Genomic DNA, 19,801 nt, shown 5'->3' on the forward strand with positions numbered 1-19,801 from the left:
TTATATAAAGCACAAAGAGCCCTAACTGCACACATGCATGTGTCTATAGCTGCATGCAGTTACATACATTCAAGCCAGTTTCTCGCAGAGGCGCTGACTTCAGCAGAGCTGTGCCTTCAAAACGCAGCTTTCAGTCCCCACCTGCAGGCAGGACGGAGCAGAGCGCTCAGCGCCCAACTCCTGGTGCCCATCACCCGGTGCCTGCTCATGGGATCCTGCCGGAGCTCACCAGCCAGAGCTTTCCAGGCCCTGGTGCTGCAATTTGCCTGTTATTCTGGTGTTCTAAAGGGGCGTCAGGCTGGGGTTAAAAGCACAAATGCGATACATGCATATGTTTATTTTGGCAAAATGACAGAACGCTGTCAAAAGTCATTTCAAATCCCAGCAGCAGCCGCCTGGGGAGAAGAACATTACCCCCCAGTTCCAACTGGCTGTGAGCTGCAGTTCCACCAGTTCTGAATGAAAATCACCCTGCAATAAGTTTTGTCTTCCTATTTTTGTTGTGGTACAGACCTTTAATTAACACATTTTCCCAGCTGAAATAATGAGTCTTCTCTATTGTATCTGTCTGATAATTTATCTTCTAAGAGAAAAGAGAGCGATCGCTATTTTAAAACAGGGTCTTCACAATTTTTTTTTTGTTTGATTTACAATATCTGCACAGATATATAATAATAAAAACAAACCCAACCCATTTCCATCACCCTGGCAGAACGGGATTAATTCACTGTAACAAAAGCGGATGGGAGCATCAGAAGCACGCGCTCAAAATAAGCTCACTGTGACTAACACCATGAATATGAAAAGCTATCTTTGCTGACTCCAAGCTGCAGATGGATCTTGGCAGAAAGGAAGCCAAAGGAAACGAATGTAATAGCTGCAAAATATGTAAAGATGACACGGAGAGGAAAGTCTAGACAATGTGAGATGATTGCCATGTTTTCCTGTTTGCAATGAAAAACTCCGCTATTGATTGTTCAGAGCTCGATCTGCTGAATGCACGTCAGTCTTCCAACCCATCTGGGCAAGTGCTCCGCCATATGTTTTAGTACTTGGTGTAAGTACCTGGAGATGCACTACTGATGAGAATACATGAAGTGCTGCCTACAGATCAGTGGTGCACTAACAAGAAGGTGGAGCTTCATAGAGTCTTTAAGATGAACACCTCCCCTTTACCACATTTTAACCTTTCTGTGCTCATTGCCTTCTGCCCTCTTACCTCCCGCCTTCCAGCTCCAGGTGTGCCCCACTGCTTTGCACAGTACAAAGACACACAGGCAGACAATCTTCTCCCTTCCCACTGCTTGGGAACATGGGATGAAAACCCATGCACAGGGATACGTGCTTCATGCCTTCCTTCTCCTCCTCGCACCTCCTGCTGCTCTCCTTCCTTATGTCCCCATGACCCATTTCTCTGTGTCTCCCAATGGCACTCCCATTCCTTTATGCCCCCACTTCATCCCCATAGGAACAGAACAGTGCTCTGTCATAAAGCCAACATCTGCTGCAAGCCATGAAGGGGGCTGTCAGCTGATGGCTAGCAAGGAGTAGGGTGAGGACTCTCAGAACTTCTGAACGCACTGATAAAATCCTTATGTTACTGAGCCAAGCATTCACATCAGCTTGTGCAACCTCATCTCCTGTTAATTTTATCTGATGCTGTGTTCCTCTGCATGGTCGTCAGACCTCAGCACTTCCTGATTAAGTCAGGTTGCACGTGTCATGGCAGTGTCATTGCTGCTAAGTTGTTGTTCTGGCTGTAAGAACTTTCAAAGATCTTTGGTGTAGAACGTCACAACTCCCCCTCTCTCTTCCTCCATCCTAAGTAGGAAAATCTACAGATTTCATGGTGCCTGCACTGCGATCCCTTCCATGACTTTGGCTCCAACTCCTGGAGAAAGTGTGCATAAAAATGACCCCTGCATAGAGAGGTGTGCCCCCACCTGTGAGTTCCAGGTGTTCATTCCTTATCAGCAGCACTGATTTCAGCCGGCCTTATCTTCAGTGAAAACAGAGGGTTTTTAAATATCTTTTTTTTTTTTTTTTACAACTTTGAAAGAAACAAAACATTAAGGTGATGGCAAAATCTATTTTGCTGGTCCCAGCAGTGCACCCCCTGGCACTGCATTACTTTGCCAAGACAAAGGATGTTTGGAGGGATCTCAACATGCCCCGAACAGGCAGCAATGTCTCTGATTAGCACGTACTTGATAGGCTTGGAAAATTAGTACTCCTTCAGCAAGTCACAGCAACAAGTGAAGCATCTGTTGCTTCCTCCAAGTTATAATAATTATCTTGCAATTATCCTTTGCATGCTTTGAATTTCTAATTTCCTATTTTTATCCAGGAAGGCAGGATTTGTGGCACTACTGGAATGCACAGAGTAGGACATAAAGGTGGTCTCTTACTGCTGTGTTTTGCCACCTGGAGACCAACATTTTTGTCTGTCCGTATTATTTGCATTCACCATATTAATCCCATTCTGTACATAATGAGAATTACTCACATTTCAGTAGTTTGGCTTCAGTCTATTCCGAGGTTGGTGCCAGTGACCACTGTAGTGTGCAGCTCCACAGTGCACTGTCTGCAGCCAAAAAGGCCGCTTTGGGCTGCATCCCTCACCGCAGCACAGCTGGAATGGTGCAGATGCTCATGGTATAAACAGCACCAAAACAAACCATGCTAAAAGAAAACCACAACTGTGTTGGAATAGCAGACTGAGCACGGCAGCAAACACAAGCAGCTGCATTCAGGGGAGGATAAGGTTGATGTAGCCAGCTCCATGAGCAGTAAAACAATGCACAGATGTGGTCACAGCCCATGACCAGCAAGGAACTCAAGAACCAGCCTGTGGTGTCACAGTGGGTGTCACAGTGGGACTGTTTCTCCCACCCATATCGGTCAGCTGAACAAACAGCTCCCAGATACACTTAGAAGAATAACTTCACAGTATGGGTTTACAAATGACTGGAATCAGAAGCCTCGCTGGCAGACACAGCTGTATCAGAAGTCAACCCTCTACAAGCTGGATTTTTTTGCATTATTCTTATCTGCCCAGCAAATGCTGCTTGGCCAGCTAGTGAGAGGCCTGCTAGGAGAATATGTGACTCAGCTGCAAAACCACAGCCTGAAGATAAGGCAGGAGAGGCACTGGGAAAGCCCACACAGCTGTGGACACCAAAGACTGCACCACTAAACAAAACGTGAAGGTAGGATTAACCTGCCCTCATTTAGGTGTCTCAAAGTTTCACTTCTGAATCCAAACAACCCACATCACTCCCTTCACACTCACTCCCCACATGCTCACACCCTCACAGCTTCACTGCCAAGCCGCCACTGAAGCTCCATTCATTTAACTGTACTTTTCAATTAGCCAAGTGATTCAACATCCATCCATTCATGGGTATGAGACAGAACAAAAGCAAAATATGCCATTTAATTCACAAGCACGCGCCTAGAGACTAGAGTTTGGATTGTGGTATTGACAGGAGGCAGCCACCTAATCCCTGATAAAATTCATTAACAATAAGATTATGCATTGCAGGCAGAAGCTGCTTGCAAATAACTGCTAAACTAAGGCCCTGGGCAGCCTGTTCCGTGCCCACCGCCCTCTGGTGTGACCCTTTCCCTAACCCATTTCCCCACCCCTCCCCTGGCACAGCTCCATGCCGACCCCTTGGGCCCTGTTGATGTCACACAGAGCAGAGCTCAGGCAAATTTTGTGAACCACCTACATTTGGAATAAGTTTAGAAAGTGAGCAATTGAACACGAAAGCATGGCGTAACCTGGTGCCAAATAATCAGCAGCCAGGGAGATGCCACAAGTGAAACATATCCAAATAATAAGCTTCTGGAAAGAAATATATATATATTATACAACATCAAACAGTCAGAATGGGGATTAAAATTAATCCCTTACACAACTGTGAAACAGGTCTGAATCTGCTGCAATATTTGTCAAATGGAAACGTTTATTTGGAATCTGCATCTCCAGTCCTATAAAAACTGACTTTAACTACATGTGTCTGAAAGCTTCTGCTCTTGCAATACAGTTCAACTTTCACAGCCACCACTTGCATTCCATGCACAACATTTCCCTCCCAAGTGTTTTAAATCAAACAGAACACATGTTTATAAGCATGGACTTAAAGCAGGCAGACTCAGACACGTGCTGGGTATTACTGAAAGACACAGCTCGCTGCACTCTTTGTCTCCTTTTTCACCATCAACCATAGAAAGCTTTATTCCACGCCTGATCACACTCGCAGTTACAAAACACGTGGCAAAAATAACCGTTAACATGCAAGATCTGCCATATTTCTACTTGCCTCTATTTTCATACTGGATTTTCCCATGTTGAGGGATACGATAAACCTCTCCCATTTTTTTAAGATAATGAATATTTCTAATGGTAGCAAATAAAAGGTTTTTATTATTTTTTAATGTCATTTCACACATATTTTACTCTTCCCAAGTAACCATTGTTAGTGCAACAATCCAGCACAGTGATAGTTGCTGAGGTATATGTGGTTTAACTAATTTCCCATTCAACCCAAACTGCAACACATTCCCACCTTCTTTTTTTTCCCCTAAGGTACTGAACACAATATATTCACTGTTTAAGATTTATTTTTCCCCCTCAAATAATCCCACTGTAAATTGAAGAGTGGTTTTGAAATAGTGACAAGCTGTAAAAGCATCCGCCTCATCTTCTATCCCCTAGAGAACTCCTGCTGCACTTTCGTCTTCAAACATATTTTGTGCAAAATTAAAGTTCTGTGTAGGTCTGTACCATCATTTGGAAAAACCTGTATATAAAATGTACTCCATTTTTAAAAACAATCCCAACATCAGACAACAGAAAAAGAAGAAACGGATCAAATGCAGCCGAAGTTTCCACATGAGAAACTAAAGATAGTATGTTCTTAAAGCTCCAGTAATACATTCTTTCAAAAACCAGAATGCACTTTGGTCATTAATAAACATTAGTACAGAGGCAAATAAAATACAAAATGCTTGTTTGTGTTGCTTTATATATAAAAATAGTTTTATACCACAGAAGTTTAAGATGCATTACTGTAAATGCTTAAAGGTTCTGAAGATCAACAAATATAGTATAATGTTCCACCGCCTATAATTACTCATCATTTTTCAATATGAAGCCATTATTTTAGAAACAAAAAAATACAAGAATACTTAAGCCTGGTGATGTGAATTCTCCTAACATAAGTTCCTTGAAACAAAATTTCCACTTTCAATTAATTATACGAGGTGAACATTCACAATGAGTCAGTGTGAGCAGCCCGTGTGAGAGGCAGTGTCAGAAGGTAGGGGAGAGGCTCATGCTCACTGGGAAAGCATCAGGGAACACCCCATGCTGTGGGGACATAGGGCCAAGGAGATTAATCTGAAGACACAAATATGAGAATATGAGGCTTCATTCATTCTGTTGTCCTCCAAAAGAACTCGTTTGCTGTTTAGCCGTTCTTAAACATCCATGTGGTATGAATGGCATATACTATAGTGTACATCAGGAGAGCATCTATCTTACACCCAGTCATTTATAGCATTCCTTCCACCAGTATGTCTTTTGCCTATTTAAATATTTAGCTTTAACATATAATATATACTGCTCCATCGTTCACCATAATATATCCCAATTTATATACATTTATATGTATATATATATATATATATATATAAAGTTTCTCATTAAAAGTAACAATAAAAAGTGCAGATATTGAGCATGCACAGTCAGAGCTGCGCAGAACAGCCCAGTATTTCAAATAAATACAATATTTAATTTTTATCAAAATATCATACAGTATGGTAACCATTTACAATTATTGCTCCAATAAAAGTGTTAACAAAGAGCACTTGTTGACCTGTCATGTAATACTTTATTACTATCCCAGGATATTTAAACTGCAGCCTAAATCAGTTTAAATCCCGGAATTATTCAAAATATTAAAAACTCGTGCTTGTTTCTAATAGTAATATAAAATATTTCTGCTATCTGTCATACTGTATTGTCAGTATTATTTATTTGTTTTATGTCCTCCTTATTGCAACCAAACATCTACTGATGTTCTGTTGTCCTCATAAACTACCGGTGCAAATAAAAAAATCCTAAGCCATGTTACCACACTTAATCAAAACTCAAATGAATTCCATTCAGCACTACCACAACTAAAAATGTTCAACACCGGCTTCAGCTTTAACAGCAAATACAGTAATTTAGTGTATTCAATTGCTAGGATTTCAAGTCGTCACACACTCGGTTTTTGACCTTCCCAAATCTGATCCTTTCCAAATCTAAACAAATATTTTTGAAAATAAAAATGTCAACTGAAATGAAAAAAAAAAAAAAGTGAGAAGATGAAATAAATACTAAGATTGCACAAGACAGTCAGATGTAAACACTTCAGTTTTCCAAACAACATCCTTGAAGAAGTTGTAGCTTCTGAAATACAGATTCAGTGGCTGCTTTGAGGCAGTTTTGTCAATGAATGAGCTCTTCTGTAACACTGGTATCTCATCTTCTTAACATATTATCAAGATTTGATCTTCCAGAGCTGGAAAAGTCAGAAAAAAATCAACAGTATTTCCAGTTCAGTTTCTGCTTAGCAAAGTTGCAATACCACATCTGCTTCCTATCACATGTGCTGCATTCAAAATTTAATACAAAAGATTAATTCTAATTCATCATTCATTTACTTGTAATACAAAAAAGAGTAGGTGTAAGCAAACTCAGTGGGAAGCTGAAGGCTTTATGCTACAAGTTTGTGGAAACTGAGGTGTCCCATAACCTGAATCTTGGAATAATTTCCAGATTCTGTAGAGTTCAAAGATGTTCAGAAAGTATGACCAAATAACACAGTTCTTAAGTCATAAAAGCAAGGCTGTAATGTTAGATACAGTAATACTACATCTCTTGCAGTACTTTACTGCAGTACAAGATGCAAAAACAGTGAGGAACTCAAGAGAGAAATCAGATCTGGAATACAAGAAGTTAAATAAGGTTTTCTACCCGGCCATGTAAGTCTCTCTTTATTCATATCTAGGAATTCTTAGTGATTATCTGTCATAGATATATCTAAATTGAAACACTACAAAACTGACAAAAAAATTAAGAGGGCTCCTTTGACAACTGCATCACTATTCTGCCGATACAGCTTTAATTTCATAACTATTTTCAAATAACAAATCTGCTAGCTCACACAGATAAGAGTTAATTATTTTACAGTATAGGATTAGACTATTGTAGCATTCTGAACACCATAAAGAGAAAAAAAAGATGGCTGGGAAGTAGTTACCTTTAAATTAAATCCAAGTAGGTCACTGATGACACCAGAAACAGCAGACAGGATGACAACTTGGGTGATATTATAAAGAAGTGGATTCATTGTAAGTCCATATAACCTAAATGGACTGTCCAGTTCCTAACAACATGAAACAATTATATCATTTAAAAAGCAGAAATTACACAGTTTGTTGGTTTTGTGGGTTTTTTTTGTGTTGTTTAAGTATCCAAAGGAGTATTTCCTCCATATAAAACTACTTATTGTCTTGCCATTATTTACTATAAGACATCAAAATATACTGAACTCTGAGAAATCAGTCGATGTTTCAGTCATAATGAGCAGACTACAAGAAATTCTGCTTTACGCAGCACATTTTTAGTGTCAGACATCTCTGGGTACTTTATAAACTATCATTCATTTACAGACCATCACACCATTAATGATATGACGGACTCATGTCTATTTAGGTAGCATGATTACACCCAGTTAACAAGCAACATTCACATTAACAACCCATAATTCCATATTTTTGTTATGAGAAATAATATATTGTGGACTCCACACTGACTCACCAATGTTATATGCACTATACATGAAAGAATTAATGCCAGTGATTTTTACCACCTCAAGAAGACAGACAAATTGGCATAAAAAACTGCACTTAATTGTACACATTATTTATGTTCACGCACATACTGATTGTTATTAGATAGTTCAGGAAGTCTCCAGTGGAGTAAAGCATTTCTCACACTTTCATAAGCAGAAGAACAGGAAGAAAATAGCTATTGTGTTCACTGACTGTTGATCAATAGCATCCAAATAACCCTTCAAAAAAATTAGAGGCTACCCATGTAGAACATCTGTCAGTTTGCTTGAGGGGCCAGGAAAGCAGCGAGCTGGTTCGTCTGACAGCTTTTTAGAATTCCTCATAGTTCCCTACAAAAATCACCCTCAGTGTTTAACTGAAGAAACAAACATAGGTAAAAAGAAAAGAAAGATATTCCATAGTGGCACAACTATGGAAAATGGCACTACTATGAAAAATGAACATCTATCCTAACACAATTCCCTTCTCTATTAGTTTTGAGAATAACTAGTAATGAACATGGATGCAAAATGAATATAAAGGATTTTTAAAAATACTAATGATCATTTAACTGCAAATGTTTTGCACTTCCACTATCAAAACATTTGCCAAAATTAATCTGTAACAAACTTGAACAATGACCTTTTGTCACCAGTTATGCAATTCTTAGTGAGTGATCAAAGTCATCCAAACTTTCCTGGCCTCGAAATAAGTAAGAAGAAAACATGTTTTAAATATAATAATGGATTATCATAGAATCACAGGGTTGGAAAGAACCTACAAGATCATCTCATCCAACCACTTTCCCGTTACTGTAGCTACAGCAAACCACTAAACCATTTCTCAGAGCTCCTCATCTAGATGCCTCTTGAACACTGGCAACTCCACCACCTTCCTGGGCAGCCATTCCAGTACCTGACCACTCTCTGAGAGAAAAAGTTCCTTCTCATGTCAAATCTAAACCTCTTCTGGTATAACTTGCGACCATTCTCTTGGGTTCTGTTTGTTGCTTGGGAGAAGAGGCCAAGCCCCTCCACACCACAGCCTCCCTTCAGGAAGTTGCAGAGTGCAGTGAGGTCTCCCCTGAGCCTCCTCTTCTCCAGGCTAAACAATCCCAGAAATATATATATATTATATATATAAATTTATTTATATATTATATTTTATTTAGTTATAAATAATACAGTTAATCTGTTTCAATTCTTACCTTCAATAACTTAGTGGCAAGTTTTAAAACGTTGTTCACTAGTGTCAGTTCCTCCTTCTTATTAGGCTTTTTCTCCATTTTCAAGTACAAATTGATCTGATTGATTTAAACAGAACACAAGCATCAACACGTATGCATCTAAAGATAAAGAATCTAAAGGAATTCATTTGAAAGCGATTTATAATAAAATGACCATTCAGTATACGTGATAGAACAGCGATAACATTTCTGCAAGCACCGGATTTTCTCTGCTTTGTTCTTAATTTCTAAGGACAAACACTGGCCCAGTTCTGTAGAAAAAGACAATGTTGTGTAATAAAACATCCAATATGATTATAGGAACAGCTTTAAACTTCAATGTCATCTACAAATCAGACAAAAAGCAGGGGTTACAGTTGTTACAAGGGTTTGTTCTAAGGTGATTACTGAAGTAAAGACTTCACCGTGTAAGAAAGAATAACTGAATGTTAATGTGTCTCCCTGACAAGTTCACTGTAAAGTTGTACAATTAAGTTAAAATCAAAATGATCATTAATACATTGCAAGGCAAATTAAGCTCCCAACCTATTTCACTCCAAAGTAAATAATGCTTTTAGAGACAAAGGGATATCAGACCTTAAACACGACATCACATTTTTCAGCAACTCGAGCATTTAAAAACAGGAATAAACTAAGAACAGAAATTCTTAAAAAGGGGGGAAAATCAAAGCAGGAAACAAACCCAAGGAGTGTTACAAATCTGTTTTAACACTCATTTTGACTTCATTAATTTACCAAAAACATCCACATTCAATTGCATCCTTTGAAAAATAAGGGGATTTGGAATGTGTATATATCCACAGACACCTGCATACCTAATTCTGAGGCTTGAAATTGGCAAGAAGATAGCCTGGATCAGAACACAATTTGTGTTTTTCTTAGCAAAGAATGCCACAAATGAACTTAATTTACAAGAGCAATTAAGAACACTTTAACAAGCAGCATAAAATCTAAATGCCTTGGTCAAAAGCGATGTATCTTTTAGATTCCAGTCAAAACTCCAATTCCTCAGATTCATAGGTTGAAGAGCTTTGAACTTGGCTGATGAAGACTTCACAATTTCACTTCACCTCTTTGAATGTGAGGGCTAACATTTCTTTGAGTTGTTTTTTTGTTTGTTTGTTTGTTTTTATTGTGTTTGTTGTGAAATTCTCTTTTTGGTACACATCAAACCACTATCTGATTTTCAAGGACATCAGATCCACTTTTATAGATCATTGCCTGTCAGACAGCTGTTTGGGCTCAGACCCACTGAAGGCCAAAATATCAGAAATTCATGCCACTGGCACAAAATGAAAATAAATACAGTACGCTATTGAACCACTCCACAATGAGTTCTACGTAGGGTTCTGTAGATCCTTTCTATTTTCTCAGGAACAGTTCCATATTGAATTATACTTTCCTTTTCATTTGAGGGAAATGAATTATAATAGGATAAGCTGAATTCAAGTAAAAAGTAAGTGATAACACTTGTTAAACACATTTATTTAAAGTTCAGGGGACTCAGACTGTTACTTTCAACTTAAGCTTTTGAACTGTCTCAAAATGTTCAAGGGATGACTACTAGAAAGAGTATAGTTTGAAAACCTATGAAAGCTAAATAAAACCTAGTTTCCCTGTCTCTCATTTGCCTTGCTCTTTGCCTTTTTGTCAGTATCTATAGAAATAGAACTTCAGGTTGTGAAGATCTTTAATAGCTTGTTTCACTACACCACAATTAACTATTAAATTTGAACCAATGTTAAGCCATCTAGAACACATGCCTAAGATCTAATAGACAGATTTTTAGATAGAATAATGCATATCTGCACAAATTCTCACCTGCTCAGTAAGTAATATTGAGGTATTGCTGTATTTTTTACTGGTTTCAGATCCAAGAGTAACAAATCTCAATAGAAAAAGTGTTAGTGAAATGCACCAAATTACTAGTTCCCAATTGTAGTGACAATCGAGGAAGATCTCATGCATATGAAGCAGCTGTAAACAAAAGGGAAAGATTAAAATTGAGTTCAGATTAACATTTACATTGCAATGTAAGAGAAGAATTATGTATCTTACCAACACCAAAAAATATTTTCCAAGTAATAAGTATGAGGGTTGTTTTCAGGCACGAAATATCCTGAATCATAATTTCAAATCAAAACTCTGTCAAAAGTTATTAGGATTGAGAAAAGGTTGAAAAGTGAAAAAGTTGAAAGTGAATTCAAAGCCTCAATCAGAATTCAAACTTTTTTTTCCCATATTTCTAAAGTAACAGAATAACGTATTACATTCTAAGTCAATTTTAAACCCTATTTTGCGATTTCAAAGACACCATTGGGATGAAAAACAAAATATGCCTCTAAATATACTGAATTACATAGAAAATTTGATTCAAGTAGTGTTATTGCTGGATTATATTCTTATTAATGCATTTATAGTTCTCTACTGCAAAAACATTAACTAGGAAAGTGGAAAATACAACCAAAAGTCATTCAGGAGCTTACCTGTATGCTGAAACAGAAGGTCAAGCACAGACTTCTTATAAACAAGAAATCCCATTTAAGCACAGATGTGCTTCCAAAAAGATATTCCACTAGAGGGCAGGCTAATACAGCCAACAAATCCATCAGCAACCTCAAATTATAATTGTTATTATATCTTTATGAAGCACATCTTGATGCAATATGTTAGAAAAAAACTCATTTCAATTCCAAAATGGACAACAAAAGGGAACAGATAAACAAAACAGTAATAATATCACGCCAGTAATTACACTGTGAGTTTCTTTGGCTATTACAGTGGCTTAGTGATAATATTCTAAAGTAAAGAAAATGAATAAAATGAATGGGGGCTTAATCTTCTGAAAAGCTCTAATAGCTGTTACTGATTTTTCACTGGGGTCTCTTAATAGGAACCACCACACAAAAGGCAGTCTATTATATTAAAAACTGTTTAAGCCATGCATGATTTCCTCACCTGTGCACAACAGATAAATACAACTGAGATAGTCAGGAGGAAGGCAGATGAAACTATGACATCAACTGAGCGCTGGGGACCTCGACGCTGAAAATAACAGAGATGCACATGTGAGTGAAAATCCACCTAACCAGCACTGACATTTACTGCATCCAGTTATATTTACTCCTTGAACACAGTTTGCTCATAGCTTGCAATTTGGTAACCTGAGTTCCACACACCACATAGGGATTTAAAGTATAACTAGTTCTGAATAGCCCCAAATGCATTTGAGATCATTCAAATGCAACTAAATAAAGTTAACTATGATAAAAGAATATATATATCTTATATTTTATATATATCATATATATATCTTATATATATTATATAAGAATAATATATTATTTAGTCAGATCTTTCATGATGAAAAGCAGCGAGTTCAATACAGCACTGGGCTTTAATTCCCAGTATCAAACCAGTGCTAACAAGATTTTGGACACCAGATTGCAATGGAATATCAAGATATATTTTCACATAGCTTTTTGTTTTCATTATTTGCACATTTCTAATACACAAAAACCATGATTGTACATCACTCTCCCATCAAAGTAGAATAACAATTCTCTCAAATGACAATTCCAAGAAAGCAAGAAGGAAAACATGGGAAACAAACAGATTGTGATGAAAGATTCAATGTCACCATATCCAGTATTTTTTCATTCTTAATTGCTTACTGGTATAACAAAACATTTCCATCCACTGAGCTTTTTCCATGTTCTTTCTAATTAAAGCATTAGGTACCCTATGTTGCAATGAAACACATACAAGTCACAATACACATTTATTTCTCAACTTTGTTCTCATCTTTATGTAATTAGCAGTGTGCTTGGAGAACAGTGGGAGGTGTGTATAAGCAAGGTATAATCTTGGAACTTGGAGAAAGAGATAAAAGGTTAATAACTAGGAAAAAAAATCAAGTATGAGTTGGTACCACGGGCATACGTGCTCTTATGCAGATAGTATTTTGCCTGAGTGAAACCTGAGATGTGCACATACTCCAACTCATTTACTCACACATGGACACACAACCAGGTAATATGCAAGTGTAATTTGGACAAACACTATGCAAGCATCTGCCAGCAGCACTGCTGTGAGAAGGTTAAGTTCCTAAGCTGCTTGATCTCCTCTTCTTTACTTATGCAAGTGCAGACCTGATGGAGCTGCCCAGTGAACCACATATATTAGCAGATGGAGGTGAAAATTACTGTCCTTCGCTGGTTATTTTTCAGTTTGTACGGCATCCTGCTTCTGACCACTGTCTGACTGGGCTTCTGTTTGCAACAACAGAATTACAGATAAGATTCTTGTGGCATATGTGGAGGTGGAATACATAGTTGGCTATTATGAGGAAAGAAGGCAAGACAGTCTCCACTACAGTGGCAACATACATAGTTTTTAAAGCATGAGAGCTACATTCTACTGCTCAAATGTTGTTATCCTTTCCTCCCACAGAGCAACACATTACAGACTAGACTGAAAAAAGCCTGCCATGCTGTAGGCACCAAAGTTTCATTACCTAATGTAGAGAGAAAAATGGAAAAAACTTGCAAACTCAAAAAACGAGCTAGAATCATCAAAATGCTCTGGGCTGAAAAAGCATTAGAGGGCTATCACTTGAGACATGTCATTATACCAGCTGAACAAACAGTGAAGAGAGCAGAATATCTTACAAGTCATTGGCACAGTTTCTAGCTTCACATGGTATATATGCAATCGTAGCATAAACAGGCACACAAGCTGCCTTGCTTTATAAATTCCTTGTATGTTAATGACACTATTTGGTGGAGCTCTTACAGTAATTTATTGTCTGTGTTATACCACAAGTGATGATTTACCCTCTATACTCACATGAGAGACTTCCCTGCTCTAATCACTTAACACAGGACTCCTACTCTGAACACACTCACACTTCATGCCAAGGTGAAATACACTCTCACCATCTGGCTGCTTGCTGGTGCTGCTGGCCAGGAGTTGGCAAAATAAAGTGGACTGGGCACACATGCACCAATAAGTGCACACAGAGGACAAGTCAGACTCAACTACCTACATTTCATCAGCAGCACACGGGATTGTTTCTATTAAATTGGTAGCAAAAAATTTACGATATTTTACCTTTAGATAGGACCTGAGAGAAAGCCACATTTTTATATTCTGTACTTTCTTCAAACGGAAGTGAGGAACCTCTGATTTTCTTGCCCTTCTGGCAGATGTTAGATGACCAAAAAGCTTAGCAAAAAGTAGCCTCTGCAGGGAAGGAAAAAATAACATAGCTGTTAAGTCATTTTTGAGGGTGCTAAGAAGAAAATGGAGAAAAAGATTCACTTAATATATCAATGTACAATGTATCGAGGTAAGTAAAATGCATTAATTACAGTGCAGAAATAAGAGTACTAAAAAGAAGAGATACACTGAACAGTTTTAAAAGTCACATCAATTTAATGAAAAACAAAATAGAGTCACAATTTTCAAGTTTCAGACAACAGACCTACAATGCTATTGAAACTTGGGAGAGGATCAAACAAGTCCATCACCTGCATTAAAGATTGCTTAATCCAGAACTTTTTTCAACTTTTTTCCATCAGAAATGGTAACTAAAGCAGCTCAATGCTATTCTACTGTAGTAAATCCCTTCTTTTGGCTGTAACATAAGAAAAGTATTTATCTTTTTTCCTTTCCAGGCTAGAAAGTAACTACAGTAGGGAGCTACTAAGAAAGTATCAGAGAACAACATTGCCAGTCTCTGCGACATAAGTACCAGCAAAGCAGACGGAGCTGGTGTCTGGACCAAAGTGTTTCCAATTATTCTCAAAAATACTTTGAATAAAACATGCTGGTGGAACTACCTAGAACTTTCAGAGAGCTCTTTTACCAAAATTCTTTCCCCTTGAGGACAACTGAGACAAACCAGGTCATGACTAACAACTGGTCAATGAGTTGAGTCTGAAATCAGAAATAAAAGGTTTTCCCTCCAAAATGCTCTTCTGGAAGAAAAAAGTTTAGCTACAAAACTTGAAGGACACTTAAGTCTTTTGTATCTGGGTCATCTCTTAAACTGTAATCCCACTGAAGTAATTATAACAGTGATCTACAAAATCTTGGGGCAACTATGAACACAAGATGAAAATATCCACAAAACCAAATAAAATATAAAATTAAAATTAAAACCCCAAAACAAATTATTTGTTTTGTTATGATCTAAACCTCTTAAGTTTATTTTATGTACCTGTTTGTAAGTTCTCTCTGCTACACACAGTAGGAAAAAGAAAATCCACACTAGAGACACGCGAACCACAAAGCTTATAACAACCATTGAGAGAACCAGTATGTCTCCATTTGATCCAAATGCTGTGATGCAAAGTTCAGTGGCAGAATGTGCAGCTAGTTGTTCCAAATCTTTAGCTTGGGAAAGTCGAAACACAAATGGCATTAAACCCAAGATTAAAGATATGATGTTTCCAAAAATCTGATAACCGATTCCTGGTATATAACTGTTCACCTAAAGGCAAAAGAAAACAAAGTACATTTTTAAGTTTGGAAATAATCTTTCCTTATTAACGCCGCTGTTTTGCTATCACAACACTTTACAATGTGTTACATTATACAAAACTTTCAACCAAGGTTCTTTGCAATTTACTACTAAGAAAAGGAAAGTGCTCTAGGAGCATTTAATACACAGCAACAATCACAAATAAACACCAGCAACAAGCCATTGAAATGCTTCATTGTATATTCTTGCAGTAAAAATTCATTCTGAATTAGCAAAATTCAACTAATCAGACTTCTAACCCAACATATTAGTTGTTCAGAAGAATCAAGGAGATAAATATTCACAGTGTATGCCTGCCACTGGAACAATAAAAGGGAGGCTGGCTATGTTACTAAGCAACTAGCAATACAAATGTATTTTATTATTACACCATGCTTATAGCTCTCATAGAAATCAGTAATAAGTATGAGGGCCCTCCAAAAGTAGTGTCTCCTATTTTATTTTGTTGGCCCATGACATCAGAGGCAGATGCTGACGGTGCGATGGTAAAGGTGGTACTTAGTTTTGAACCTAGATACAATATCAGTAAAAAGAATACTCACTCTGTTCATTATCATACCACTGATTTCAAGAACAGACATATCTGCTTTCTTGCAGTCATTCCCCTCCCATACAATTGCACTTATTTTTTCCAGTCCTGGATTCAAACTATGGATCCAAGGCAAGTGACTCTGGGGAAGCAGAACAATACATTCCATCAGTAATATCAACCTATTGTTATGTCAATGTATCTTTGTAAAAAATTCACTGACAAACAAAGCCCTCATACTGACACAAATACTGTAACATAACATTTACTTATCCTGCATTACTATATGTTAAATACTCAAAGTCATTCATTTCTTTCCCAACAAATAGCTGCCTTTCTCTACGACTCTAATCAATGTATGTTGCCCCAGTAGCCATGCAGCTTCAGCCTAAAGTGATGAATGCACTTATGACTGCACATTTACTTATTCCAAGAACCCAGAAAATGCTGAGGTAACAAGTCCTGATGCAGCCACTTCTCAATTTCCCTCAGTCCTGTCCCATAGCTCTCAGTTACAGAGGATCAAAACCACCCTCAGCCTTGCCAGGTTAACCAGCACTGTCTGAATCAAATAGAAAGGCTGGGATGGAGGCATATTGTCAAATATTTATCATGTCATTTAATAAAAGTGGGTTTTGTACAACTTATCAGTAATTATCCGAAATCTTTCTAAACTGCTAAGCACTCAATTGCTTTCTTTCTTTTCCATTAGAGGGAGAAAAAAAAAAAACCACCTATATTGTTAACATAAATTATAGCAGCAGAAAGACATAGATTTCCTCTAGAGGGAGTATCTGCACCAGGAGCTGAACCTCAAAAATTTCACAATCTACATTGAAACAAACCAACAAAAATGTTAAACTTCAGAAAAACATGGAATACAAACAAGTACTAAAGCAAACTGGAAAAGCATAGAGCAGAAATCCAAATTGCCATCTCTGTTGGTTTGGGGGTGAATTTTCTTGGTTGTTTTTTTTGTTTGTTTTGGGTTTTTTGGAGGAGGGGGATATCAGTAAGTCCATCAGTTTCAGTTATGAGTGAACAAGCCCATCTTTTGAGATTCTTTTTCTCAGCTATCACTAATGTCATCTCCTGTATTAAATTCCTTAGCACTGATGTAATCAGTGCCAACATGCACTGCATATTTAACAAGAAAAATATTTCACAGCAAGCAGCATGCAGCTTAGAAAAAAGCCCTGTAATACAAACAAACCTGGTACTGTCTGACATTTGAATGTTTTCTTATCACATGACGACTACATGATCATTAGCTATTAAGTATAGACAATGGATTCCATCCAATTAACCCCGGGCAGGCTGCAACTGACGTGTTGCCCAATGAACACTAACACTTTTAGAAATTACTGCTCAGATATTTCTACAGAACAGCATTAAAAAAGGAAAATAAATTATTAGACTTTAAGGTAAAAATAAAATGAAAAATTATCTGAAGAGAATACAGACATTATCAATGTTAAAAGTGACATTCCATAAACTATATACACATAACATCAGATATCGCTTATGTTATCTTGCTGTGTGGTTTCACACACATACACATGTACACACAAACAAAAATATTCCCTCAGATATACATATGAATCTACCACAGGAAACTTAAATCAATGAGTACTTGTCCTGAACTAGAATCCTAACACAAAAATATTCTGCAGGCTATTACAGTACATTGTGATATCCTCTACATCTGACAAATTAATTTCCGAGTAGCAGAAATTCAATTTTCCTTGTTTTAATACTATCAAATCACTTTGGCTCTGTTGCTTCCATTTAATAGAGAATTCTTACTCCCAGGCCTCCTGAGCACATGACAAAGCTGAAAAAAATGAAGATGTATGTGTTGTAGAAGTCAAAAATCAGCAGATCAGACCAACCTGATGAAATGGGTCATCTCTATATTCTTTTTTCACACAGGGATTCATTTGAGGACTTTCTACATCCGTCTCACTAGTACAGGAAGAGTGGCACTCTGCACAGTGTAGGAGGTCCTCCCACACATCTTCAGTTTCTGATTCTGGCCTTGCACTCTCAGAATCCTGCCTGGAGCTTGAACACCGAGAACTGCAGCTAGTACCTGATTTAGGTGTATCCTGAAATTAAAATATTCATCGGAATTAATGCTGTTTTCACAGTCTATTTCCTAACAGAATAGTTATCAAGTTCAAATGTAGTAAGTCCAAGGGCATAATATTTTTATGTTATACTCATTACCTTTCAAATCAGAAAGTATTATATGCTTACTGCACAGCTAGACGTTACACATACAAGTAATATTTTGTGGTCCTCGATTTCTGGGGGATGAATCACACAATGAAGACTCAATTCGTATACATCAAGAGGAAGTAACTATTTTACAGATTTTTAAAATTCATTAATTTTTGGAGCAATTATCAACCCTGTCTCCAACTTTTGATTCAATTAGTAACAAATTAAGTCCCCTAAAACACATTACAGCTTCATTATTTTAGTGAAAATATCAAAGAAACAAGTAAGGCTTAAAGGCATATACACTGACCTGCAATTAGCATAGAAAAGTACAGTGAGAAAAGCCTAATTCACTAAGTATTTTAAACTGATTTGCCATTTTGTCTATCCCATGTTGTTTGATTTGAATACTCTACTGAGTTATTAATATGCCTGTCCCCTCCCCAACCTGTTAGTATAGCTTTTAAATGAACTCACAAAAGGATAGATTCAAAGCAAGACTAAGGAATTTAGGGGACACCAACTTCCTTTCCAGCTTCATCCTTAACAGTGTATGAGCTTCTTTGAAGACAAGCATGCAGCAGGTGTAGAGAGAAAGAATAACTGAGAGTATCCATAATAAGTACAAGGTAGATGTGTGATCTACACACTCATGTATAAAAAACTAATTATTTTAAAAGAAAGTGCAGTTGAGAAGCAAGCATGCCTCATTATTATTAAATTTTACCTACTACTTACATAATGACATGGAAAAAATTACACTTGGGAGATTTAAATACCGCAATGCATACACATAAAACAAGATAATGTTTTCTTCAGAACAAGACTGCTGACCCCTAAGATCCTTTCATTGGTTAGCAGAATCAATTTCCTGCAAGACAGGACTTCAAAGCAGAACCACCCTACTCATCACCATCATCTGTCAATTTCCACTTCTTCTTAGAGCAAAATGCATTTCTTTCTACTACAGTTTATCTCAAGATCACGCCCAATTTTCTTCACTGAAAAACACAATCAAGGAATACCGCAGCAGACCTATTAATTTCACATGACTTGTAATGCATTACCAGCTGAAGGAGAGTTACTTGTTCTTCCTAGAAACCTCATTTCGTATATTTTATGCAAGCAATTTTGTAAAGTAATAAATAGAAAAAGTTTGTGAGATGATAGAACACCTATACCAAAGATAATATCTGAAATATTTGTTCTTTATAGAACATGGTCAGTACAAGGTGCTGACAGCAGTACAGGGTATAGTATTGAACTGAATGAAGCAAGCAGATTAAAAAGCTGTACCTCAAACAATGACTGACAAGTAAACCGGAAAACAGGACAGAAGCTGAAAGCACATCAACTGTCTCATTTA

General features: G+C 37.3%; 1 protein-coding gene across 4 annotated transcripts in view; it reads right to left on the reverse strand.

Moving 5' to 3' along the window:
- Positions 1 to 3,953: 3,953 nt before the first annotated feature.
- Positions 3,954 to 19,801, reverse strand: part of PHTF2 (putative homeodomain transcription factor 2) — a 53,960-nt gene continuing 38,112 nt past the window's right edge. For all 4 annotated transcript variants that reach the window (XM_015881007.2, XM_015881088.1, XM_015880838.1 and 1 more), the window contains 9 exons: positions 18,105 to 18,320; positions 16,226 to 16,354; positions 15,360 to 15,632; positions 14,249 to 14,380; positions 12,095 to 12,181; positions 10,958 to 11,113; positions 9,098 to 9,193; positions 7,317 to 7,442; positions 3,954 to 6,575 (listed from right to left, as the gene is read on the reverse strand). In XM_015881007.2, coding sequence (XP_015736493.1) covers positions 6,555 to 6,575; positions 7,317 to 7,442; positions 9,098 to 9,193; positions 10,958 to 11,113; positions 12,095 to 12,181; positions 14,249 to 14,380; positions 15,360 to 15,632; positions 16,226 to 16,354; positions 18,105 to 18,320 — 1,236 coding nt within the window. In that variant the 3' untranslated portion in view covers positions 3,954 to 6,554. The remainder of the gene's footprint in view (positions 6,576 to 7,316; positions 7,443 to 9,097; positions 9,194 to 10,957; positions 11,114 to 12,094; positions 12,182 to 14,248; positions 14,381 to 15,359; positions 15,633 to 16,225; positions 16,355 to 18,104; positions 18,321 to 19,801) is intronic.

This window comes from Coturnix japonica, chromosome 1, assembly GCF_001577835.2.
Source record: "Coturnix japonica isolate 7356 chromosome 1, Coturnix japonica 2.1, whole genome shotgun sequence".
NCBI classification, from domain to species: Eukaryota; Metazoa; Chordata; class Aves; order Galliformes; family Phasianidae; genus Coturnix; species Coturnix japonica.